Source organism: Chlamydotis macqueenii, chromosome 1 (genome assembly GCF_036417535.1).
Source record: "Chlamydotis macqueenii isolate bChlMac1 chromosome 1, bChlMac1.mat, whole genome shotgun sequence".
In the NCBI taxonomy this organism is placed as follows: Eukaryota; Metazoa; Chordata; class Aves; order Otidiformes; family Otididae; genus Chlamydotis; species Chlamydotis macqueenii.
Genome location: NC_141556.1, coordinates 88,769,868 through 88,796,847, shown reverse-complemented (window position 1 = coordinate 88,796,847; position 26,980 = coordinate 88,769,868). Strand labels below are relative to the sequence as shown.

Here is a 26,980-nt window from a genome sequence, read left to right as displayed (position 1 = left end):
TGGGTTTTTTGGTTTTTTTTTGGGGGGTGGGGGAGCTCCCGAGAAAGTGGTGTGGAGGGGCACGCTGTGGCGTGCCTTTCTAACCACCCCGGCTCTGCCCTGCTCCTGCCCACCTCCGGCCTAGAATCATGGAATGGTTTAGGTTGGAAGGGACATTTAAAGACCATCTAGTCCAATCCCCCTGCAAGAAGCAGGGACATCTCCAACCAGATCAGGTTGCTCAGAGCCTCATCCAACCTGGCCTTGAATGTTTCCAGGGATGGGGCATCCACCACCTCTCCAGGCAACCTGTTCCAGTGTTCCACCACCCTCACTGTAAAAAAAAAATTTCCTAATATTGTTCAGCATCCCTGCAGGCCAGCAAGGCCTGCGCTGGCAGCCTTTCCCACTCCTGGGGCTGCAGGAGACTTTCCACACTCGCACCCCATCTGGGCTTTTCTGTCCCTGGCATCCCCCCACCACTGCAGATTTGCCCCACAGGGGTAGGAGACGCCCCGTCAAGGCATTTCATCCAGGCCAGAGTCCACTAGGCAGCCCCCAGCCATAACTGGAGGAAAACTGGTTTCCTCTTACTTAAAAGTGACTAAAATAAAATCAGGATCACCCTCTGGGATGTTTTCACTTTAGGCATGAGGGAACAGTGTTAGGACACAGCAGCAAAGGGATTTCACCATCATAAAGGATAACAAAGAAGGCAGGGCTAACGTACATCATTCAAAACCGGGTTTGGGATTCCTCTGTCACCCACCCTTTTTAACAAAGCCCTTCTCCAGAGGGTTTTTTTCAATGCACTGGGCATCAGGTCTCAGCATCCCCGACTTCTCCTGTGGCGGCAATGACACGCTGAAATGCCTTCACAAAGAAGCCAGCACACCGGATTTACTGTTCTTGATATTTCTAAGATAAAAATTAAACAGACCATATTAATTTATACCAACCTCATTCCAGACTACATCGTCCATACAAAGACATACCAGAAGGGCACAAACCCCAGAAAAACAAGGCTAAAAAAATAAAAGAAAGCCCCTTTCAGATCCTCTTTTACAATTGCTGGCTTGTCTTTCCCTTCAGCCTGCATCTCACCTATGATGGCTCAACTCAACAACACAAAATGCAAAGACACCTCCAGGGATATCACCTTTGGACTCCATTTTCTCACTCAGATGCTACCAAAAAAAACCTCCACCCCGAAAGTCTCCTGCACTCACTCCACTCTGAGGCCCTTGCTTTGCCGAGGGAGGAGCGTGCCCCAGGCGAGCCACAGCCTGCACGCACTCCTGGCATCCGGCTGTCTCCCATCTCCGGCTGGGTGGGATGCTGGTGGGAGGCTCAGCATCAGCAGCCTGGAGGAAGGTGTCCTCTGTCTGTCTGTCTCTCTGCTGTTTACAAAAAGCCCCACATGTTTCTGAGATGCGATGCTGCTCCCCACTGGTGTGAATCACCCAGTGCTCATAGGGGGAACCTCTCTGAGATGATGAAGTTTGGGCTGTCACAAGCCACCGAGCCCCAGTCTTTCCACTGCCGACACCAGGACAGACAGACATGGTGTCTGCAGGGTGTGGACAGTGGCCCGGAGCAGCCAGGACACCACCACTACCACCTCCCCAAGTGCTGCCATCCACCTCTCGGCCAAAGAAGGTCTGCAGTCACCGCTGACCAGGCTGGGGCTGACACAGCAACCCAGAGCGGAGCAAGATTTCCAACCCCCAGATGCCAGAACAAGACGCACCTCTCGGAGGGATGCGTGGCTTTAGCATTGCCGAGAACACACAGCATTTCAGGGGCAGGGGGCTCTTGTCTTTTGGGGCAGGGGTGCTTGCAGTCACACAAAGGTGGGTTTCAGATCTTCTTTGAAATTCACTATGGGCTGGAGCCCACTGTGATGCTCTGTCCTTTGGCCCGCACACCTGCTGGGCTCCATGTCTGTGTCCGTGCTACTGCTGGCCAGGGAGCCACGTGGGCTCTGGAAGCAGATCTCACAGCAGGGCCGGTGGCAGCCGTGAAACATCTCCTCAGAGCTGCTGCTGCTGCTGGAGTCAGAGTCCGGGTAATAGTACAGCGAGCGCAGGGAGGGCTCAGCGGGTCCCCTCGGGGTGCCCCGCCGCAGCTGCTGCTCCTGCCGGGAGCATGGGGAAGCACCCTGGGACCCTGGCCATCCCTCTGGCTGCAGGCAGATCTCCCCAGGGATGACTGGAGGTGGGGGTGCTGGTGGGTGAAGGAGCCCTCCGTCAGCCATCTCCCCTTCCCTCCCCAGGGAAACAGGTGGTGACTCCCCATGGCCCCATTTCCCTGCCTCCTTCGCCCCACGGCTGGCACGAGGGGACATGTGCCCTGGGAAGTGGGTGGAGGTGGGGGGCAGGACCCTCCGCCGCCGCCTTGCTAGGTAGGGGCTGAGGGGTGCGCGGATGCCCGGGTAGCCATCCTGGCCCCCCTGAGTTCCTCCCTGCTCGCCTTGGGGGTGCTGGCTGCTGCGTGGGGGCCCCCCAGCTAAGGCTGGGCTGTAGATTTTGCCATCCAGGCTCAGGTCCTGCAAGACTTCCCGCAGCTTCTCGCTGCTCACGTAGCTGATTTTGGGGGACGACTCCCAGGCCACACCAGCTGAGATGTCCTGGGCTGGCAGCTGCTCTGGAGGCTGCCCCTGCTCCGCAGACGTCTCGCTCTCCAGGGTGTCTTTCAGGCCATGTTCGAGGCCATCCCCCCTGTCAAAAAGCAGCGCCTGAGAGCAAACAGGCTCATGGCTCACATGGTTTTGGAGGTCCTGAGCATCGCTGCAAAGAGGCAGTGTACCCAGCAAACAGGGAGCCTGCCACCCATCCCGCTTTGCATCCGGGGGGCAGCGCCCCCCCGGCACATCCCCATTCCGCCCTGAGCTCTGGATGCAGGGAGCCACCGTTGGTACATGGGGGTCACAGCCGCTCTCCACAGACATCAGCCTCATCAGCTTCTCCTTGGCGCTGCTCACTTGCTCCTGCAGGCTTTCGATCACAGCGTTTTTCTGCATCAGAAAAATACGTTTGTCAAGCACGGGGCAGGCGGTGGGTACAGAACCGCTGTCGGCTTGGAAGCAGGCGCTGCCAGAAAACGAACCGCCCCTCTCTGCACAGAGAGATGCTCTGGTAATAGGTTTGCAGGGCTGGCCTGCAGGAGCCACACCAGCAGTGCGTGTGACCTCTTCCTCCCCTGGGAATCCCAGAGCCCCCACGGGTGTAGGTGCAGGAAAGGGGACACGGGGGCAGGCAGCTCCCTGAGCTGGGGTGCTCCCACCTGTGCAGTGTGGGTGAGGGAGTAGGAGGTTGGGGGCTTTCCCGAGATGGAGCAGCTCCCCTCTAAATTAGCCATGTTTGACTGGGCTGTGGAAAGCAGGCTCTCCTGCTCTTCTCCCTCTGTGTGTTTTTGAAACCCTCTGGATCATGCCTAAGTTTTGGCACTTTTGGGGCGCAGAGTGATGTGACAAAACAAAGCGGCTCTTCCCCTCCAGAGGGAAGAGGCCAGAAGGGGAGCACCGGTGTGGTCCGAGGCATAAGGAAAGCCCACCCTACAAAGACTCAGCCCACAAAAGGGAAGGGGAGAAGCCAGTGTGGCTGAGGGGGGCCGGCAGAGCCCCGTACCTCAGTGAGCAGCCGCTTCATGGAGTTTTTCTCCCCTATCAGCTGGTAGAGCTGCTCCTCGCTGTACACCGAGCGGCAGCTCCTGGTCGGGCTGGTGAAATATTTTGCCATGTGGCTCACGGTTTGGCTTTCATCTTCAAAGGCTTTCCACTGCTTGAGCTGGGGAGTAGAAGAGGGTGTTATTGGCCCGGTACGCACAGCTCCTGCCGACGCGGCGGGAGGCAGGCGCAGCACGAGCGCGAAGGAAACAAAGGGATGGAGAGGGAGAGACAAAGGCAGGGTGTGACAGAGGAGCAGAGGCGACAGCGAGACACGACTGGGCGAAGGGCTGCGGTGTCGCTTGGGGCCTCCCACCCATCTGAGCCCTACCCTGTCCCTGGATCCAGCTTTTAATGCAGAGAGGGTCGGTGCCTGCCTGTGCTGCAAGCTCTAAGCATGCTGCAAAAGCCCCTTCCCCCTTCTCCCCACTCCCCGACTCCGTGACAGACAAAGACAGTGTCACAGCATCCCCTAATCACCAGTGACAAGCTGAAAACCAGCAATGCTCAGTATCTGTTTTCTCCTCTCGTGTCTGTGTGGAAGCCGTGCACAGCCCAGCTCCAGCTGCTCATCGCTCTTGGATGAGCAATAGAAGAGCAAGCCCATTAGGAAAAACAAGTTGATGAATTAAAAGATCCAAGTTAAATAAAATGTTCAAGGCCCCCAGGCTACAGCAGAAAAAAAATGGTACAGGCAGAGTGCAAGCACAGCTCATCAACTCCTCCACACTCACTTTGAGAGGAGAAACCTCGCGCTTGGCAGAGCATCGCCAGCAGGCTTGGTGCTTGTCAGAGGTGGTTTGGATCCTGCTCTCATGGGTCATCTAGTGAGCTGGGACTCTGCAGTTCTACTGCATTGACTGAGGTAGGAAGGGACCTCTGGAGATCATCTAGTCCAACGCTGCTACTTAAGCAGGGTCAGCTGGAGCAAGCTGCCCCGGACCGTGTCCAGCTGGGTTTTGAGTATCTCCAGGGATGGAGACGCCGCAGTCTCTCTGGGCAACTAGCTCCAGTGTTTTACAATTTTCACAGAAAAAAAAAAAAAAAAAACCAAAACAATCCCAAACCCTTTTTCTGATGTTTAAATAGAATTTCCTGTGTTTCAGTTTGTGCTCATTGTCCCCTGTCCTGTTAGTGGATGCCACTGAGAAGAACCTGGCTCCCCCTTCCCTAATCCACCCTCACTGGTATTTATACACATTGGTGAGATCCCCCAAGCCCTCTCTTGCACAGATCTGCTCTTTCTTCAGCTTCATATCTTCCTGCCTTTCTCACCTCATTTCCTTAAGCTCAAACATCCCTCCAAACATAACACTGAGTAAACAACTGTTTCCTCTCCCTGTAACAATGGGAGCATGTTTCCCACTAACATCGTGGCCAGGCACACCAGACTGCTCCTGAAGGACACGGGAAGCAGAAAAGCCTTGATTCCCCACAAAAGGCTTCCTCAAAACATCTCCCTATCCTCCCCTTCGCCTGCGGCAAAGCCCAGCTTCCTCCTCCGAGAGCGCAGAGGAGGACAGCCTCCCCTGGGAATCACCGGTAGACGTGAAGCCTCTGAGCCTGGCGAGGCCATCTGGATTGCCGGAGCCCACTTCCATCCCTGCTGTGGGCAGAAACTCTTGGTGGGAGCGGGTGCATGGGGTATGAGGAGAGAACAACTGCATGAAGGACAGATCCCACCATCCACGCAGAGGAGGAGGTGGAGGGCAGCAGCTGCCTTGGCGCCACACGTGCCCCCTGTGCGGCTGCCGCCCACAGCACGCTCTTGAAGGGGGGTTTCTGAGCAGCAGCTCTGCCACGTGTCTGCGCTCCCTGGAGACTCAGGGGACTGGCTCAGGGAAGCAGAGCCATTGGGGCCTGGAGGATGAGCTGGGCAGGTGAGCCTGAATATTTGGGGAAGGACACAGGAAAATAAGTGCTTTGGCCCACACGGCTGCTGCTGTTAAACTCCAAAAAAGTGCCCGTTTCCAGCCAGATGGTGGCACAGAGGTGGCAGCATACCTGTGGGACAAAGATGAAGCAGTTGATCGTGGTTGTACACACAAAGATGCCTCCAGAGGTAAAACCAAACAGCAAGTTGTGCCAAGCACGGAAGAAACGGTGAACTAAGCAGACAGTGCCGGCAGCCAGGAACACAAGGTTGACCCCAACGATGAGCGTCAAGGACTGGTTGACTGGCGGGGAGCTGACGTTGTCGGTCAGACCGGCCAAGTAGGTCCCATAGAGCAGGAGGATACTCTGGAAGCAGAAAAGAGAGGTTTCCAGAGTGTGGAAAATTACAGCCTGATGGTGTCAACCCCCAACCCGGTGAGCCAGATACACTCAGCGCAATCCTAATTAATGCTCTTTGATCTATAATGCAGACCTTCATCACATGGTGGTGACGCCGCAGCAAACGCCCAGCACGCTGCTACAGGTCGGAAGCGGGGCTGGGGAGGGAAGGCAGGAGCAAAGGCGTTGGCGGTCTCTGGGGATCCCAACCACGGGGCACGAGGAACTGAGGGTCAGGTTGGCAGGCAATGGCCAGGAGAGGCAAGATGTGAAAACCTCCCCTTGGGCAGCCTGGAGCAGGAGCAGCAAGGACAGATAGACGAGTGACAGAGGTCCCTGTGGGGAAGCAGTGGCAGGGTGCCATGAAGAAGCAACGATGTACCTCTGAAGGAGCAGGAACGAGATTCAGAAAGAAAAAGCAAGGCAGAAGTGGAGGTTTAGACTGCAGGGAAGAGGATGTACTTGGTGCCTCTTTAAATAGAAATCCAGGAAACTGCCAGGTGCAATTCTTCTCCCTTCCCTTCGCTGTTTCCTGCCTGACTCCAGCAGCGGTGAACAGGGCTAGAGAAGTGCTCTGTACACAGAGGCCCACCCTCCCCCGGAGCAGGTTGGTTGTTTCAGAGCAGGCTTCCTCACTGCGTTGCCCCTCAAGTGCACCACATGTACATCTTTCTAGCGTGCTCAGGATTAAACTACCTGGCAGGCTGAATCCTTTCCTCCCCAGGGCACACTGGTAGGACACATTGAGTATTTTTTGCCTGCCTCTGTAGTGCAGGGGTATGGTCTGCCTTCAGAATCATTTGGAAATACCATCTAACAAAATCCCTGCTCCTGCAAGGACCTAGACTACAGGGAACATGACTCCTACATTATTTCTGTGCTGCCTAGTAAGTGCAACTGTCGGCCTTTTACTGAGACATTAAATTGTGATGTGGACATCAAGAAGCGCTGTGTGACCTGTGGGGCAGATGTTCTGTAGGCCCTTCTGGACCCCTCTGTGCTGTAGCTAATTGATGACTGTGATAGCCACTGCAAGGGTTAGGGTCTGGAGGGACAGTCTTACAGGCAAGACAGGTTCACGTCCATGGTCTCTGGTGAGACTCCCAAGTTCAGAGCACCACGAATTCTCAAGGAGGGGTTGTAATAGTGAGATCTGTCTCGCTGGAACTAGGCTGATGCCCGACCCTGCTTCGTAGGATCTGCAGTAGATCATAGAATCATAGAATAATTTGGGTTGGAAGGGACCTTTAAAGGCGATCCAACCCCCCTGCAAGGAGCAGGGACATCTTCAACCAGATCAGGTTGCTCAGAGCCTCATCCAGCCTGGCCTTGAATGTTTCCAGGGATGGGGCTTCCACCACCTCTCTGGGCAACCTGTTCCAGTGTTCCACCACTCTCAGTGTAAAAATTTTCTTACTAATATCTAATCTGAATCTACCTCCCTCTATTTAAAAACCATTACCCCTTGTCCTATCATAATCACAGGGCACCTCCAAATACAGGGTCCAAAGGCAAGCCAACTCCTAATCCCTGAGCAAGAAAAAATCAGCATTAAAGTCTGATTTAAAATTAATATAGTTTATCTGGGACATAGACAACAGCACTGCTGTCTAGTAAACTAGGACTTTCAGTAAGCACAGGACTAAGGGTTTTTTTTGTTTGTTTGTTTGTTTTAATCTTCAGCAGAGGACTTTGCTCCCAATTCCAGGCATGTCCTTGGCAAGTCATTTATGTTCATTGCTCAGTGCCAGTAAAACCAGGATAAAACACTGAGCGGCTTCACAAAGGGCTGAGCACATTAATGCTATGGAAGATAAGAATTGCTACATACAGGCAGAGATAGAGCCTACTCTCACATTAGTGTAAATCTAGATTAACTCGAGAGAAACCACTAAAGAAATAACTCCATGACCCCCATGACCCTGATCGGATCAGGGCCAGGTTCAATGCAACGCTAATAAAGAGCACCTGGGAGCAGTAATGGGTTTGTTTTATTCCAAAAAGCAGTTTGTAGGAGCGGTAGGCAAAAGCATTACCTGTCTAAACCCTAACACTAGCTGCTGACAAAATCAGAGCTGGAGACGCAGCACTGAAAACCGAGAGAACGCCTGCCGTCCCTAGCACCGAAGGACTTTTAAGGACAGGCCAAGACTAACGTCTTTAAAACAAAGTGTAGAGGGGTAGAAGGACTTGGCCGTGTCGTGAGGTCCCTTTCTGCTCTTTTTCCTATGATTTTGGGTAGAATGGCCAATGAGTATTATATTACAGTGAGTCAGAAAGGAACTGCCTGTACTGCACACAGAGATGGAGCCATTCCCAAAGAAAGGCTGTGATCTCACAAGGCTTCATCAACATAGGCTTTCTGAAATGCGTCCAGCCTCTGCCAATCCAGAGACACATGAGACCTCAGATAATTACAGCGATAATTATACCTACGTAGTTACATCAGTATAACTAACTCTTCTGGAATAAGAGTGGCCACGTGCAAAGCTGCACCAGTGAAAGTGTACCTCAGCGGTATAATTAAGCTGATACAGATCCTGTAAAGGTAGGCACCAAACACTTGTCATCAGCACCTCCTTGATTTGGAGTCAGAGGACTTGGGGGCTGAGCCACATAGTGCATCACTGCGGTGGACGGTCCTCTGAGGCTTTATGGGAAAAGTGTGCTCTAGAAAACAGTAAGACACAAGATTTAAGAAGGGAGATAGATGAGGCGTGGAGAGTTGCAGGGAGAGAACCAGAAAGTCAGTACATGCACTGTGTACATAAAAGAGAGGGTGAGGCAGGGAAGAAGTGGCTAACAGGGCTTTTACAAGGGAATGCAAGAAAACATTAAGATGGGAAGCACTGGAGATGGGAGGGCTTTCGAGATGAACAGCAGTAGCCAGAACCTGCAATAGGCATGTAGCTTGGGAGGGCAGTGAAACTAAGCAGTTTAGGCTGTGAGATTGGGAGGAGGGGATATACAATGCAAGAATCAATAAAGAGGTTACGTACCTTAAACCCTAAAATGAGAATGAGCCAAAGATCGGAATAAAGAGACGCGCAGGACTGCACCCGGCTCACTGAGCAGGTCATGCCTTTCTCTGTCGCCTAGGAGGCAAGGGGAAGGCAGAAGTGAAGGCTGCTGCCCTGGCCCACGAGCAGGCACAGACCGATGGGCAGAGAGGTGTACATATCTGAGCAGGTCTCCTCTGTCAGTTCCTGAAAGGAAAGGCCAATGCTGGTTCTGCCAGGAGCAGAGGGTTAAAGTGAGGAAGATTTTGTCACTCTTCAGCCAGTGGGGCTGGTTAAACCTTTCTCTAAAGGATCTGCAGATGCCATGGAGCTCTCCTGTGTCACTCAGGTGACCTGCACAGACCTGGAAATTTTGCAGTGGACCCTCATCTCTGTAATAGACCAGACATAAACCCAACCCAGAGCACCTAGAAGGCTTTCTGGCTTGTTGTTCTTTCTATTTTATTTTATTTTTTAAACAGCCCCTCCAAATGCCTGACCATCCATCAACTTTGTCCACAGAGATCAGAGAGGACACAGTGCAACCCTCCACCACCTCTCCTCATCCCTTTACCCGCAGTGAGACGCTGAGGCTTCGGAAACACTGGACTGGATCAGAGAATACCCACGTCAAGAGCAGCACGGCATCCGCCAGCACCAACGCTGCCACCATCGCCAGCAACTGGAGGTCTTTGATAATCTGCAAACATGCAAGAAGTAAGCGCTACCATGGGGGCCAAATGGACACCAATAACCTACATCCTCTTGGGTCTCTTTCTGGTTGTTTCTTCCAAGGGACATCCTAATACTTCCCCCAGAGTGGAGTCCAGCAGCTCACCTACATCCGAGTCGGCCACAGAATTTCGGTCTCCAGCTCCCAAACTCTTGGAGACCTAATCAGGCTTAGGGCCAGATATAAGCCCTCCCTGATGGTGTGGCTAGCTGGTAAATGCTATGACAGAAAATAGCTCTTCCAAAACAAAAGTATCAGCCCTTATGCCCATATCACAAGCAGAGACAAAAAGGGTGGGGGAAAAAAAAAGCTGGCAGGATTACAATTTTGCAAGTTTAACACAGATCCTGATGCCTCAGGAATGGGAGTCCTTGCTAGTAGCCTCTTCCCCTGCAAACTCTTGTCTCACCTTTCATCTGAGACCTACTTTTTTGCCATTGGAAAGTGGCCACAGAAAGCTGTAAGTGCACTGTTACACACACAAGTTTATACAGGTGGCTCCCATTTCTCTCCTAGCTGCTGCATCCCCTTCCTTCAGTGCTGCAGAGGAGCACCCAGCACTCCCTCCCTTCAAGAGGAGATCAGATGCATCTGGGGACGGCCCTACATCAGACGCTTGGTTTATTATCATTGCACAAAAACCAATCAGCCCAGAGCTGGTCACATGCATCAGTGTGTAGCGTAATGAAGGCACGTGGCCGATGTAAAATGAGAACAAGACCTCGCTCTGTGATGGGGCTGGGACTCCACTGGGGAACAGGCAGACTGGCAGGGCACCTGCTTGCCTGTATAGTGGAAAAGCTCCTGCCTCATTGCACAGGGATAAATGAGGAGCCCATGCCCAGCTAGGTGTGAAACCAGACCTGTAGTTGTGGCACCCATCCCTGTTACATGCCTGTTTTATTTGCTATCCTGCACCATTTTGGGACTTGCTGGTGTTTCCCCCTCTTGGGGAGTTTTCCCCCCACCCCACCCCACCCTGGGTATGGTGTACTCACCACCCGCTTGTCCGGCACCCGCTGGGTGAACACCTTGTAGAGCCGCCAGCTTTTCCCCAGGACGGGGCCAAACACCAGGGAGGTCCCCACACACAGCAGGCAGAGCCGCACCTGCCAAGGGGTGGGCAGAGCGAGGGGGATTAAGGGGCAGCCGTGGGGCTTGCAGGGACACACCGCACCCTCCCACCCAGGGATGCAATACAGATGGGTGGGCATGTGTCTATGGGCTTCCAGAGGGTCGTATTGGATACTAGAAAGCTGACCACAGAGTGAAATAAATTAAAAGGTGCGTATTCCTCTGCAGGCATGCCTGCTGCCTGCTTTGTCCTCCCCACCCTGAGAGGCTCTCGTTGGAGGAGCAGACAGGGAGAGCCAGGCAACTCACGAGCGGCAGGGGCACGGAGGGTCCCAGCACCAATAAATCACTCACTGGCACCTCTGTTAATTATCTCTGCTCTCCCACCCGGGTGTGTGCCAAGTCTCCAGTCTGGCAAGGGACCTGCCCCAGGTCAGGACACGGGGGTTTCATCACACAGGTCAGTGTTTTGACAAAGATCTACTTTGCAGATGAAAGACTTGCCTGCACACACCTTGCGGCACATGTGCCACACCAGGCAGCGGCTGTGCAAAGGATCCTATCTCCCTTCAGGCCCCCCTCTCCCTGTCGCACTTTTACACCCCACCAGCCTGCCTGCCTACGGGGTGGCTGCCGCAGGTGCTGCCCTTTCCCCTGGGGACCTGCCTTGCGTCCCCTCTGGCGTGGCTGTGGTTTGCACAAACAGCAAAGGCCATTCAGATGGAAAGCATCTGGTTGCGTTTTGTGTGTGTGGAAACCACAGCCTGGCCGAATGCGCCCAGCAGCGAGGCGGCAACAGGCTGCTGCTAAGAGAGAGCACGTAGAAACATGCGTGTACATGCACACGTGTGTGTGTGTGAAGGCACCCGACCCAGCAAACCCCCCACTCACCTGAATAAGCTTTTCCACCGAGTCTCCAGACGGCAGGCTTTGCTCCTGAATCCCAAAGAGGTAAGCACTAGTGTAAGTCAAGCCACTGCCCAGCAGGGTCACAATGTTCAGATTAGGGCTGGACATCTTCACGATCCTCCAGGAAACAAAGCAGGGAAGGCAGTGACAGTTACTGAGAGTCACGACCTGGCAGCACAGGGGCAAGGTCCCCTTACAGGGATGACGATGGCCATAAGGACTGCTGACACACTGCGTGTCCCCCAGCCCCTGCTGTTCGCAGCTTCTCCAAAAGCTCAGCCATTGCTCCGTGGTGGATGCCCCATTCCCCCATCCTCTCCCCAGTATTGCTGGAATGCTTCACTATCCTTAAAGTATTAATTCTGCCCTACCCTGACACTCCTGTGGGACAGCAAGATCCCTTCTCCCCAAAATGGATGGGTAGCAGGCTTGCCCCATGGCACCTCTATCCCCTGCAGGGACCTGCAGCACAGCAAAGCACCCCTGAAGCAGCTTCAGCCAACCTCTTTATGGACAAAAACTGTAGGAAGCCATGGGCTTTTAGTAGAAAAGCAGACAGGGTCACCACAGCCTGCACCAGGCAGGCAAAGCTGTGCAGCGGTGCCAGCGCGTGCTGCGGCCGCACATCCCTGCAGCGGCCCAGAGCCAAGGGGAAGCAGTGCCCCATGGTCAAGCAGGCGGCACACAGCACAGCTCCCAGCTCAGCCCCCCGCATTCAAGGCCAACTCCTTCCTCCGCTGTCCTCTGCTGTGAAGTGGCAGAAGTGGAAAACCTCACCAATGCAGCCCAGGGTGACCGTCCCCAGCAGTCTGCTTTGGGTAGAGCAGCTACAAATGCCTCCAGGAACAGGCTCTTCCCCTGCTCCTTTCTTTGAGGAGATGCCTCCACCCTCAGCCCAGTCTCAACTTCAGGAAGCTGCCAGCAACGTTCAGGTTACAGCTTCCCCTCTGTAATTTCACCCCATCACTCATAATCCTGTAACTGTATTCAGGGAGGGGAGAATCGACCCACTGATCTCTCCTGACCTGTCACCCTTCTCCAGCAAGCCCATCAAGCAAAAGCTGTAGCTCCTGCCATCCCCCCTGCGTAGCTCCGTCCCTTCGATCAGCTGCTAAGTCATTGCGTTTCTTTACCCTTGAGCTCCTTCCTGGCTTGTGGCCTCACAGACAGAGAGCCTGGGATTTAACCTGGCATTCTCCCTCCCTGCCTTCCTCGCTGTGCCTCAGCCCCTGGGGAAAGATATTCACCATCTTGCCCTCTCAGCTGCACCCTGAAAAAGGTCTCCTTTGCCCTCCCAGGTTCACTAAGCAGACCCATATTTATCTGCTGCAGTGCCAATAAATAACACGCATTCATTAGGGCTTTGCTCTGTCTTCAGAGGCTGAAATAATTTGGTGATCAATTGAGGTGGCCACCAATCTCAACACCACTCTGCTTCAGTGAATCAAGTGCTTGCGACTGGGATGCAGGTCATGCAGCTACTGCACCGCAGCAGGCACAAGGCTCAAGATAAACCCTCACGAGCAGGACTCTCCTGACCGTAGGGTGGTTATAAGAGGCATTAAGTCAACACAACCAGAGCACTGGAACAGGAGCAGCCCAGGCTGCACGCAGATGCGCCTCTCTACGAAACAACAGCACATGGAACACAAAGGCTTTGCTAGGTGAAGCTTGGGAGAGGGATGTATCTCGCCCAAGTTGAGACCAATGAAGCTGAGGAGGAAAGGAGGCAGGTGAGACATCCAGAATTGCTGAGAAAGGCTAAGCGCTGGCTGACACAGCTCAAGCTATGAGGAATCACTGAGCCTTTTGCTTGATTTATGCTGTGTTCAGGGCAGCAGGGATTTTTACATCCTTTGTGCAGACTGAACAGCACCAAGGAAAGCCTCCACTTCACCACCAGCTTCTCTCACCAGTGGAGATCATGTTCCTCACCAACATGGAAAACCATAAGATCAAAAAAAGTTAGCAGTATCTTCCAACTATGAGTGGCCCAAGAGCAGGAAGAATATCTGTGCGCTGTGGAGAGCATAATGGCTTTGCTCACGGAGCTACACTGCTCAAAGTGATGCTCTTAAGACCGTGGAGTGGAGAAGGAGACCAGCTCTCTTTCTGCTCATTCCTGTTGATGGTCTTAATTGAACAGCACCTTCAGGATGAGATCATGCACCGCTGCCTGTGCTATGCCAGAGGGCATCCATGCTCTGTCTTGTTCACAGCTCCCTGACTTGAAGTGGAAGGGAGCAGCCCAAGCAGGACTGTCTCCACCAGTGATCGACACTGGGTGTGATGGACAAAGCTGCAATATCCCTGGCATTGCCCTTGCTTGCCCCATGCTGCTCCTTCAGGCTTGTACTCTCCTGATCCTTAGCCATCTGTCAGCTCAGAGCCTGGCCCTCCAGGAACCCAACCCTGCTGCCCCAGCTTGGTGGAACTCTCATGAAAGAAGAGAGAAGCCCTTACCTGTTTTTCCTGAAGCGAATTGTAAAGACAAGAAAGAAGAGCGCTAGCAGGACTCCTCCGGTCAGGAATGTCCACACAACTCCCAGGAGAGCAGCAGGGAAGGATGGGGAGCTCTTCCCACTGCGGTCAGAAGGTGTCTGGGGGAGGCAGAAGGGATGAGGAGGAAGACAACATTGCTGGCATGGTCACTCCTGCTTCAGCCAGAAAAGACGCAAAACCACATCTTCCAAACTCCTTCTGAGGAGCAGACACCCTGGCACTACACCAAGACCCACTGGCACGGCTAAGGAGATGCGTACAGGCAGGACACATATGCTGCCACTTGCTGAGCACACAGGAAGCGAGGGCAGTACAGGAGGCCTCTTCTTACTGGCCAAATACGTAATGAAGCCATACAAGTGACTCATAAACGTCAGGAAGCCCTGGTCATGGGAGAGGGGAAAATGGGTAACAATTCCCCTCTGTCTTCCCTGGAAAGAAACCTCTGGAGAAAGACCTTGTGGTACCCCGGTTTTTAGCATGCTTCTTTGGAAAGTTGAGTAGGGCATCCTTGGCTCCTACCCTTACCCCTGCATGCAGCAGATAACCAGCCAGCCGGCTGACGTGACTGGGAGCCAGCAGCAGAGCTGCCAGTCGGTGCAGAACAGGCAGAAAAGGGAGTGGGACAGCGTTTTTCAGGCGCGTTACACAGTGACACACCGACCTTGGCTCCACCCGTCTCCCAGCTGGCTGGAAACTAACTTGGTCCTAGGTAGACATCAGCTGAGAACTGGCTTTTGAGGGACACTCCTAAAGCGGGTATGATGGAGGCACCTCTTTCCTTGCACACAAGCAATCTTTATGGTTTTAAATCTCCATTTAAAAATATTCTCTGGTATCTCCCTATTAACATAGGATGGATAAAACGATCCTATGTGAAACAAGAAACCTACTTCTGCTGCGGATCTAAAATACTCCAGCATTCTTAACGGGGTGTGCATATGTGGGTTCATTCATACATACTATGTGTGCATGTTACTGACATCTTTTTTTTTTTCCTTTAAAAACAAGCATTACTTTAACTGAACTGCTGGTGCACCCCCTTTAAGGGAAGGAGGAGGATGGGGACTGAGCTGAGATCACACACCTCCTCACTCATTTCTCTGGTGCCAAGTCCTTTCTCAGGTATTCGAGCTCACCTGCACACAATTTCTACAGCAGAAGACTATTTTCCTGACAGCTGCCACTACCTCAAACTCCCAGTTCTTCCTTCAAGGTCTGAGCTGTTTCTGCTTCCAGCCTTGCTAGAAATAAATCTGCAGGGAGAAGTAAGGCAGCTGTTTCAAGCCGATGCCTCATCTCCCTCTTCCCCAGCCGGGCTCCATCTCCTCTGGGTGAGCAAGAACAAGGCACGGCTTGGAGAACTCAAGGCAACACGTAATTCTTAAAAAAAAAAAAAAAAAAAAGTGTCACTGCCATGTGAGCATGGCTGATGCATGGGCTACTGGAAGCTCACAGGCTGGTGCCACGCTGGTCGCAGGGTTGCTGGGTTAGGCAAGTCCCCGGCTGGGACAGACAGGCAGCAGAGAGCCGGTGCCGCTGCCACGTTCTGTTGGGATACAGATGCATGCGCTGCTCAGACCCACTTTGCAGCAGTGGGAAGGGGTCCCTGGCGAGATATTAATCTCTCTCCTGCAAACTGCTCCCCACCTCCTCTTCCCTCTCCCCATCCCCTGGGGGAGTCTTTTGGCTCCCTGGGAAATGAAGACCACAGCAGATGGTGGAGATGGTCAGCCAGGTCGGTTTCCCTCACCTCACACCAGGACTCGCTGTGCAAAAACCCCATCATTCATCACAAATCGGGGCCATCTTCCCGCCTGCCTGGAGCTCAGAGGGGTTGATGGGCCTGCTCGGGGCCAGTACAATGGCTGTAACGCCATCCTATTTTTGCATCCTGCCTGGCTGAGCCTGAGGGTAACACCTGGCTTTTGCCCTTAAGGTGAGCGGGGTGGATTCAGCATCCCAGGGCTCCCACACTTCACTCCCAGCTGCACCCACCAACAGTATCTTTCCACCTCTGTCTGTTGGCGAAAGCGTTATCACACCCTCTTCCAAGCAACCACCCAGGGATCAGAAACAGCCCTGCGGTCTCCACCTTTCCTTTCCCAACACCACCTCCCCCCAATCCTGACTGCTGTTTCCCTGGATGTTGATGGTATTTGGAGTTGATGGAGCGCTTAATTTGCCACTGAGCGGAGTAAATCCTGGCCCTAGCAGGGGGAATATTAATTGTGAGGCAGCTGCCGGAGCCAGAGGAGCCAAGCAGCTTACAGTCTTCTAATTAAAGGCCCGTGGTCGTGCAGGACACGACGGATTGCTGAGCCTTGCTGGTCCATCCAGCAGCCTCACGCAGAGCCAACTGCAACTACGTGCATCCCGGTGTCATTTCTACTGCCTTAGTGATGGGGGGAGAGGTACTGTTTATTATAGACGATGACTTTTAATTAAATCCTGCTCTATTCATATTTGAAAAGCACTTTGAAGTTGCAGAGGATGGGGAAGGTCAAGGGCAGAGGAGGCCGTCCCAGGCCACTCCTAAGCGGCTGTCATGCCAGCCGACACACAGGAGGGCCGCTTGACACAACTTGGCTGTCGTGGCTGCTTCCACACCTCCTGCCTAACTGCTGGGTGTCATCTAGGCAGGGCTTGTCTTGGAGGCCATCCCAGGAGATGACAGCGCACAGACTCTGGCTGGACTGGGATTGCTTGGCAGCTGCCCCCTTGTACCCCCTTCTCCATCCCTCCACCCAAATCCACTTCTGCGGAGCAAACCTCATGCCCCAGAGTGCTCCCCGGCCTCTATACGTACCACCGTGATGGTGCAGAGCTCACGCAGCATCCGCTGCTGCTGCTCCTGGCTGCCAAAACTGGAGCTGCCATCGCAGAGGTCAGAGCAGTTGAATCCTGGCTCCATAGCACATCCTCAGCCGTCATCCAGCTGTACCTTCGCCCCTGCCGGAAGGAAGAGGGTCGGCTTTCTCCAGTGAGAAAGAAGCCTTTGGGGTGCACCATATCTCACCCCATCAGCAGCGTGCGGGGAAGGGGTCTGGCAGCCCAAGGCTGAGCTTACCCAAAGCGATACGGCGCACATCCAGAGCCAGAATGGGGAGCGTCCACCTCCCGGCGTCCTCTGTGGTAAGGCCAGTCAGTGTGGGGCGCAGGTCCCCATGGAGCACGGTGGCATCCCGAGCCCTGCTACGCCACCCTGCAAACCAACACACACAGGGGTCATGGTGGTCCCCAGCCCTTACACCCCAGTTGTGGAGCCAAAACTTGGTGCCGTGCTGGTCCAAGCCAGAGTGTGGTACCCTGAGCTCGCCCCAGCCTTCCTCTGCTGACGTGTTTTTCTGCACCGGTGCAATTTTGGGGAGCATCTTTGCAGGCTGCCAGCAGCTTGCTGATTTCCTGGTGCGTTCCCTTCTTCCAGCAAAGAACCAGCGAGTGAAGACAACAACAAACAGCAACAAGTGCTGCCATTGCCTAATGGGACCTAAACCCCAGCCCGGGCGAGCAGGGGAGGAACGCACTTGAATTACACGCGTACTGCAGCGTTTTGGCTGACTTGGCCCAAGCGGCAGCCCGGCTGAGGAGCGGGCTCTTTATTAAGGAGATTCAAAAGCCTGGCACCTCTGTGCTCCCCATCCCTCCCGGCGCTCTGGCTGCCAGGTATTGTGCCCGCCTGCGCCCGCTCCCTTCACACCACCTTTGCCTCTGCTCCCTCTTTCATTTCTCTTTTTTGGTGGGGACTTTAATAGGCCTCATTACCATTTTAGACATGAGGTCATACTTATCCTCAAGCATCCTTACTCAACTACCATTGTCACCGGTTTTAATTAGCTTCCAGCGCACGACCATAAGCGAGCCTCCCGTCGTTAGCAGCTGGGGAGGAAGCGCAATAGCTCACTCCCTATTTGCTCCTAACAACAGGTGGAAGGAAAAAAATTATCCATATCGTGCTCCTCGGGGCTGCTCCCCGGCCGAGCATCCCCTGCACTCACACTCTGCGCCAGGCCGGTGCTCCATCCTTGCCTGCCACTACTCCTGACACTTTGATCACCTCGTCACAAGTCCTTTCTTTGGAAAAACTGCCATCATTAGGTGAGCAAAGAAAAAGTAAATTAAAATGAAGCATGATCACCAGGACCTGGTCTGAAACTTGCTGTTCTTCACAGGGGATGATCAGGATTCAAACACCAGAAGAGCTACAGGCATTGTTCTCAGCTCATGGAAACCAATTTTCAGCTTTAAAGAAATCGCTTACAAGTCCCAGCCCAGAAAGATCAGGGTCAGCAGGCCACTTATCCAAAATTAGCAGAGCCACCTCTGAAGCGACAACCGCAGCTCTCCTGCTGGCAGAAGCCCCAACATACTGTGCATCTGGATGCCGTCCTGCCTGCGCCAGGACTGGCCCCAGTGCGAGATCAGCTGCCGCATCCTACAAATACAGCATCACACGTTAGCCAGACTTGGGATTTAACACACATGACCGAGGGTTTTTTTCCAAGAGTGCTGGTGCGAGCCAGCTCCATCAAGCCTCCCTCTCTCTGTAGCTCATAGCAAACCGTGGCGGCACTTCCTCTGCAGCCAGACCACCCTCTGGAAGTTTCGTGCCCTTTGGGACAAGGAGTACGGCTGCAGGAGATACCCAGCCACTGCCGCCAATGCCAGGTACTGCAACAACGGTAGAAGGGCAGCAGAGAGGAGGAGACACGCTCCGGGTGCACAGTGCAGGGATGATACCCGTGAATGAGAGCACCGGAGGGGCTGCTTGCAGTGCCTGGGGATGAGGGTAGGAGAGGGGCAAAAAACCTCTGACACCAAGAAGACCTGCAGGCCAGTGCTGCCCAGCCTTGCAAAGGGCTCAACACCTCCCCATGCCCTGAGGATGTTTAAGGACAAGGGTCTCCCTGCAACCCCAATAACCCCCTATAAGCCCCCAGTGTCAGAGGGGGAACCCACCTGCCAGGTGGACCACTACCAAGGCCGGCATGAGGCCAGCTGGCACCACTCTCCCCTGGCTCACAAATGGAGATATTTCCACAAGGAGGATCATCAGTTCAGCCCCTGGCTCCCCCAGGTGCCACCCCTCAGCTGGGGAGTGGGAACCCCTCAGGGTCTCCCCAGCCCCCACCCCCTCGGAAACACTGTTCTGCAAACATTGCTCCCGCACAACGTTGATAATAAGCCAAGGCAAATTAGTGCTCATTACGATGCAACAAAGCAAGCACTTGTGTGGTTGTCGCCAAAAGAAAACTGGCATTTTGAGCCTGGCCCCTGTCTCTGGTGAGAGCCAGCAGGAACAGTGCTCCATGGCTTGGAGAGCATCTGAGGGGGACCAGTGCTGCGAGGGGTCACTGCCCTTCTGGGTGGGGCAACGGTGGGGAGGACAGACAGCAATACAAGCAAGCAAATACATCCTTAGAATGTGAGGGTCTCTTGAGGGCAGAGACATGTGGAGTTTTGGAGGTTTTTGGGTTTGTTTTTTATTTTAAGGCCAAAAAGTCCAACAATTCTGGTGGATTACTTTAGGAGCAGAATTACAGAATGGCTTGGGTTGGAAGGAACTTTCAAAGATCATCTAGTCCAACACCTCTGCCATGGACAGGGACATCTTTCACTAGATCACATTGCTCAAAGCCCCAACCAACCTAACCTTGACCACTTCCAATGATGGGTCATCCACAAGTTCTCTGGCCAACCTGCTCCAGTCTCTCACCACCCTCATCATAAAAAATTTCTTCCTTATGTCCAACCCAAATCTACCCTCTTTCAGTTTAAAACTGTCACCTCTTGTCCTGTCACTACAGGCCTTGGTAAAAAGTCTTTCTTTGTCTTTCTTATAAGCCTCCTATATATACTGAAAGGCTGCAATAAGTTCTCCCCGGAGCCTTCTCTTCTCCAGGCTGAACAGCCCCAACTCTCTCAGCCTGTCCTCATAGGAGAGGTGCTCCAGCCCTCTGATCATCTTTGTGGCCTCCTCTGGGCTCACTCCAACAGGTTCACACCCTTCTTATGCTGGGGGCTCCAGAGCTGAATGCAGTACTGCAGGTGGAGTTTCATGAGAGCAGAGTGGAGGGGCAAAATCACCTCCCTTGATCTGCTGGGCATGCTGCTTTTGATGCAGCCCAGGATGCGGTTGGCTTTCTGGGCCGCAAGCGCACGTTGCCGGCTCATGTCCAACTTTTCATCCACCAGCACTCCCAAGTCCTTCTGCACAGGGCTGCACTCAATCCCTTCATCACCCAAGAAGAATTAGTTTTCATTTTCTGTGCTTGTCACTCCAGAACCATTAGGCTCTTGTTTGAGTAATTTCAGTAGAAAGGCTGAGGGCACTAACACCTTCTTGTGCTCCTATTCACCTGAACATCATTGAGGGAAAAGAGAAGCCAGGGAAAGTGATGCCAGCTGTAAGTGGAATTGACTGTCACTTGACTATAAAGCAACAGACATGAGGGAACACCATGATAGCATTTTCTGACAGCCTGCACACCCCGTGGAAGCAGTCACAGTATCAGGTGAAGTAAAGCCCTCGCTCAGCCCACCAGCTCTCCTCGCCTTGTTCTCCTCCCCTTGCTGCCCTCCATCTCTGCAGCATTGTGTGCACTGGCTGTTTGGGTCACAGTGGTTCGTATTTGGCCATGGCTGAGCACTGGCATGCGCATGGACATGATCTACCGAAGTTGATAGGAAATGAGTGACTGGACTGCATGAAAAAAAATTAGCACCATCATCTTCTAATGTGAAAACGAAGCACTGACTGTTAAAAAAAGGGTTTGGATAAAAGCAATTTGTGGTCTTCTCAATGGTTGATCTTCGGGTCTGGAAAACCTGTTCCTCTAGATCCTTCAAGACCCAAGATTACTTATCTACCAGTGCTGAGCAACTTCAGACTAACTATAAATATCCCGCAAAAGAGGCACAGCTGATGACATCTAAATGCGCATCTTGAGTCTCTCAAAGTTTCTTCTTGTCTTCAAAGCATTTTTTTTAAAAAAAAAAAGCAGAGGAAGAAAAAAAAAAACCTTAAAGAAGTTGAAAAATTGGTGCAGCATGTATGGGCCCAGAGCAGGCAGAATGAGCATTTCAACCCAACCGGTTCCTTTTGATCTAGTGTTGAAAGAGAGACTTCTTCCCGAAGAAAAAGGCGACGTCACAGCTCAGTGAATCAAAAGGTGGAAAACTGAAGACGTCAAATCGCAGACAACGGAACAACTGCATTCAGAAATGTGCCAGTTTTCATAAGCCCTGCAACCCTGTCTGGCCACATCAGCCTCAGCAGAGAAATGGTGCAGGTACATCTCTGCACAGGAAGGGCAGAGCACATTCAGAGAAGAACATCCATTGGAAGAACTGCTTGGGAAGGTGGCTGCATGGCCAGCAGTGACCCACAGCTTTACGGCATGCCAGGGAGACGGAGAGGAGCAACTGGGGGGAAGGAGAGATGGGCAGGGAGCAGGGCCACTTCTGCCACTTCGGGAGTGGAGCAGGAGGACCTCGTCTCACCCATGGTGGGTCTGTGCTGCTGCCACCACTTCTGATGGGAGATGGAGGTCTGCCGGTGGGGACCAGCCCCAGCCAGCACAGGATGCTGGGCCACACGCCTAAGACGGCGAGTTGACCAAGTAACTGTTCCAGCGAGATGAACAACACAGGATGGGGTTTTGCAATTCAGAAAATGCTGGCGCTTCTCAGACAGGCTCCTGCTTTTCCCTTCCGCTCTTCTTGTCCAACAAGATCACTTCTTGTTTGACCTGAGAAACCTGCAATAGTGCCAGCTCCAAGGCGATCAAAAAAATCACAAGCTAACTTACTGCAACACCCCCCCAACAGAGCTATTTAAAAACTGCAAGTTAAAATACAAAGCATATCTGAAGCTTATTTTTAATTTATATTTAAAACTTCAGCACCTAAGTTTTCACACTTTCCCGTGGAATCACAAAAGGAAAAAAAAAAAGCAAGCCAAGAAACTCAGCTCATGACATAATCTTAAAACCTGGGATACAAAGCCTTGATCTCCAGGAACACTGCAGAGCTGCAAAGCCATCACCCTACTTCTCAGGGACCATGCCGCACTCTTGCTCCATCCTGCTCCCATCTCTGGGATTTCCAGAGGCACCTCCAGGCCTCTCAGATATCTCCATCCCTGGCAGACGGACAGCTAGCTCACTGCACAGCCACACAACCGTTCACATCAAAGGGCCCAAAAGGGGTCACCATCCCACCCAGGCAATGTCCCCTGCTCTGTGACCGACACCCAGGGGATGGGCGATAACCATCAGGAGCTGCAGGACCTCGCTGCATGCAAAGGCAGGAGATGCAGGACAAGATGCTTCTCTCTCCTGACACACAGCGATCTCATCAGGTGACTCTCAAACCTGAAATTTTGCGTTGACTGAAGCTAGCTGTAACGTGGAAGCCTCCTACCCCTTTCTGATGGTGTCTCCCAAGATGACAAAGGCAATCATTTCCAAACGCCGATCTTACTGATTACCCCAGGGCTGCATGTCTGTCCATTGCAGGTCCCTCAGCTCAGGAGGATGGAACCAGGCCGGCCCATTTAGCTTTGCATTTTGTTATCTTTTTAAATGCAGGTTAAATACCCACCCAGTGCTTTTCACTTCTGTGGTTTATATTTTGAATTTAAAGAAACCTCCATCCAAAAAAATGTCCTGACTTTTTTGAACCACTACACGATCCTGCAAGGAGCTCACTCACCACTAAGGAGCTGATAAGGCTTTTAACTCTCTAACCTTCGTTGCTGTACAACGATAGGCACAGACAGGCAGTCCTTTGGATTGCAGATGCTCAAAGGAAGGAAAATTGGGAGGAAATACCGAGAGCCCAGGGGAGTGTACTGCAGATGGGACTGACATGACCAGAGCTGATGGGGAGGTGAGCCGAATGCCTGGAGCTGCCCCTGAGCAACTCTACACCACACAACAACCTGAGCCCTCCCACGTGCCCAGCTGCAGCAGCAGCCGAGCAGCGCATGGAGAAAATGAGCAGAAACCTCCAGGTTTCTGCCTCCCCACTCTCTTTTCCCATCCTCTTCCAAGGGAAAGCAGAGGGAGCGCAGGGGTTGGGACCCCACCACCCATCGTGCTGAGCCCATCCCCGCTGGTGCTGAGCAGCTCAGCAGGGCTCCCTGCATGCGGTGCACAGCCACAGCAGGAAACAGCCAGAAATGCCACAGAAAGCTCCGTCCCACCGAATTTAAGTCACACCGTTGGCACCCCTAGATGGAAGCTCATCCTTCCACGGTAAATCAGCAAGGTGGTGGGATCTCTGCCTCACCACTTGGGGCTAAGGTGGGTGCACCTCCCTCATCAGAAACGGGGTGAGGGATGAGCCCCAAGCACAGCCCTGGGAAGATGCAGCGCTGCTCCTCAGGCCTTTCCCATGCCCAAGCCTCTGCCTCCAGGTAGAGGCCGCGGTGCGTAACTTCCCAGCAGCCATGCTGCACAAACGTCTGCCAAGCAGATGTTTTTCACAACTTTGGGCAAAATCTTGGGGTTTCATTATTGCATAAAGACTTCATCAATCATTTCATTTATTACTGGGAGATCACATCCGTAGGTGCTGTTCTGCCTCCACAGAGCAACCTCTCCATTTGTCCCTGAGCCCTGGGCCTGGAGGATCCCAGTCCCAAGCACTGGGCGGTGTGGCAGATGACTGAAAAGTGGGGTGGTAGGGGCTGCCCCTCCAAAAACACAGGGCCATTTCCATGACGAACTGCACCTTCATCACAAAGAGGCACAAATGGCTGAGGAGGGCTAGCTGCAGGGCACACGTGGCCACCATGCCCTGCGCCTGGGCGCACACAAGGAGAACAAACGTTGGAGGTGTGCAAAAATCCCCAAGCACCTCCTTCACAATTTGCTGTCCCTGCATCCCTGGTAGCTGCTGCAGGGTGGGCAGTGAGCCCCGCATTTGTGGAGCTGGTCAATCCTGGATCCCTGCCAGGGATCATCCTGCATCCCTGCCCCAGGGAGGCTGGCACCTTGTCACAGGACAAGGATGCTGCAAGACACCCTGTTATAGCTGTGTGACACTCACACGTGCCCAGTGGGATGCCGATTCTAGGCACCACGACAGCATCCCAGCGTGGCAGTGACAGGTCTCAGTGCTCAGAGCCTGGGGTCCCTGCCAACCCACGTTGCCTCTGTGAAGGCAACCTATATGGTCTCCTATACGGAGAACCAATTTGGCTCTCTCCTGCTTCCCTCAGGCCACGGACACGACCTTCAAAAACCTGCCTTTTCCCAGGCCATTCCCATGAAATACCGCTGCCTCCCGCTTTGTCCCCATGCCTCCACATGCTGTGCTGAGGCACGGCTGGGCCCCGAGCACTGCTGGCAGCTCCAGCATCCCTCGCGCCCGTCAGCTCCCTCTGCCTTCGGGGTGTTTGCACCAGCCTGACAAACTGCAACACGCTAAACAGCTTTACGGGAAGGTGTAGCCTGCAATTTTTTTCCCCTCTGAACTGTACCACCTTTAGAGAACCACCATGAGTAAAGAGGTAAAACAGCCTGACGATTTAGTATTTTGATTTACAAGAGAGATCTACCTTGTGGTTGAGGTGCATATGACTTAATTAAAACGCAGAGGCTCGCCCCCCGCTGAAGCCGTTCGCTGCTGAGCTACCGCATGCAGAGGAGGAAGAGGCCACGGAGGGGAGATTTTCATAAAGTTACATTTCGGATCAAGCCTGTGCCCTCAAGAGCTCTCGGTTTCACAGGCTAGCAGAAAGGCATGGCTCATGCAATCAGACACCGGTTGCTCACAGCCTTCACAGCATCAGCTGGGTTTTCACAAGCGGGCCTAGGACGGCCGGGCTGCAAAGCCGGACAGCCGCAAGCACGGGGACAGCTGCTGACCCTAACAAGGTTGGCATCTTATTTTTTTTTTTGCTTTTAAATCAGGCAGGATTTTGGAAATCAAGCGACAATATTGTGTCCCCAAAAGAGCGGGCAGAGTGCAGTGCCGCAGCTCTTCCACCTTGCCTCTGCTGACCAAGCAGCAGGAAATATTTTCCCCCTAGGAGTCAGATTTAATTCAAGGCTCTGAAAGAAGGAGATGCCCACGGCTCATCCAGCTCACCTCCAGGGTACCACAGGTCCCCAGACTGCACCCAGTGGTCCCCTGCTCAGGCTCCTCGTCCCTTTGCTCGGCAAAACAACTGCCCTGGCAAGGCACAGGACCACATCAAGGTTTCCACAAGCTCCGCTGGCCGGGGCTCTCTCCAGACAGTGTTGAAGCTCACTCAGAGGTTGAGAGGCGCAGCTCCAGAATTGGGGGCCCGACTGAATCCAGTTGGAAAGCGCTCCTTGTAAACTGTGCGAGCACAGGGGTCCACTGCAAGAGAGGGGTACGCAATGCCCTGGCGCCGGGCGGGTGCGGCGATGCAGCAGGTACGTCGAGGATGCATAAGCAATGCCAGCTGCAACTCAACACTGGCAGCTCCCAGCAACCAGAGATCCGATTTCCTCGGCCTCCTCCCTGCCCCATCTCAGGCTGCAGAGCACCTGCGGGGCGGCGGAAAATCCAGGTCTGGGCGAGGGCTCTCCATGAGGCGCCCTCCCTGAGACATGCCCGAGCCCCAGGGTGCTGTGTGATGCTCAGCTCCAGCAGCCGAGGAGAGGCGAACGCGCTGGGTCCAGCAGCGCTTCCCGAAGGGGCTCTCACCCCCAGCAAGCAGGGGCAAGACTGGGCCCAACACTGGAGGGGGACATGGATCCCTCTCTCCCTTTCCCCCAAGGGGGGCAGGTTGCCCCATGAGGTTGGTGGCACCCATTCTTCTCCCCAAATTACACTCTGCAACACACGCAGCTTGTCCGGCTGGCGGCAGTTCGGTTGGCGGAGCAGCCCCGCAACTTCACGTCTTTCGCACCCTGCGTCGCACCCTCACCTACCGCCAAGTTCCCACTCCCTCGGCGCTGCTGGGAGCGCTTGGGAGGGCGTTTTGTAAAGAGGGCTCCCCAACTACCGGCACAGGTCCGCCACCGTTTCGAGCTCAGGGGTGTGCCCCGGGCACTCCCAAGCCAACCGACGGCAAACGAGGTGCGCTCCCATCCCCGAAACGCGACCCCAAAGCCAACCCCCCTGCCGCGGGGGTGGGAGTGCTGGTGGGGGAGAGTGGGGGATGCTGCCACGCTCCTAAGCGAAGGGCAACGGGGATGGAAAAGCAATTCGGGAGCTAAACGCCTCCCCTCCCCCCCCGCCCCCGTCTCAGCCACCCCACTCGGCTACCGGCTGCAGCGGGACAGCCCCATCCACCGCTGCCGGCCCCCCTCTTCCCGAACCCACCACCCCCAAACCCCTCGGAGCCCCCGACCCACCTGCAGGGACGGCACCCGGGCCCGGGGTGCAAACCGGCGGGGCTAGCTGCAAGCGGGGCCGGGGCGGGGCCGGGAGCAGCCCCCGCCGCCGGGGGACGCGGAGCCCGGCCCGGCGGGGGCGGGGCCGGAGGAGGCCCCACCCCCTCACCCCCCTCCTCCCGGGACGAAACTTTCGAGCAGCGGGAGGAAAAAACTCGGGGGCACGCGAGGTTGGACCCCGCTTCACGCCGGCCGCCTTCTGCCCCCTGCGCCCCAGGTTGTCATCGTGCTCGCTTCGTACACACCAGGAGCGTCACCCCCTCCCCAAAAACACCCCTCCGGCCCCCGTCTGACCTGAGCCCGGCGTCCCGTTAGCCCCACAGCCGGTCCCGCTGCCCCGTGGCCGTGCCCACCGCTCGTCCCTCCGCCCTGCACCGCCTGCAGCTGAGGCAGCACAAAAAGAAAAAAAAAAAAAACACAACAACAAAAAAACCAAACCCCAAAAACCCCCACGTCTGTGGCCAAA

At 54.1% G+C, this 26,980-nt stretch overlaps 1 protein-coding gene across 1 annotated transcript; it reads right to left on the bottom strand.

Annotated features, from left to right (window-relative positions):
- Positions 1–858: 858 nt before the first annotated feature.
- On the bottom strand, positions 859–26,554 carry GPR156 (G protein-coupled receptor 156). The gene is made up of 11 exons (XM_086768823.1): positions 26,476–26,554; positions 17,208–17,342; positions 16,947–17,089; positions 14,099–14,235; positions 11,618–11,753; positions 10,651–10,761; positions 9,494–9,619; positions 8,920–9,015; positions 5,651–5,887; positions 3,609–3,767; positions 859–2,995 (listed from the first exon to the last, which is right to left on the bottom strand). The coding sequence occupies exons 3-11, from the start codon at positions 17,049–17,051 to the stop codon at positions 1,823–1,825; spliced, it is 2,280 nt and encodes a 759-aa protein (XP_086624949.1). The 5' UTR covers positions 17,052–17,089; positions 17,208–17,342; positions 26,476–26,554; the 3' UTR covers positions 859–1,822.
- Positions 26,555–26,980: the final 426 nt, after the last annotated feature.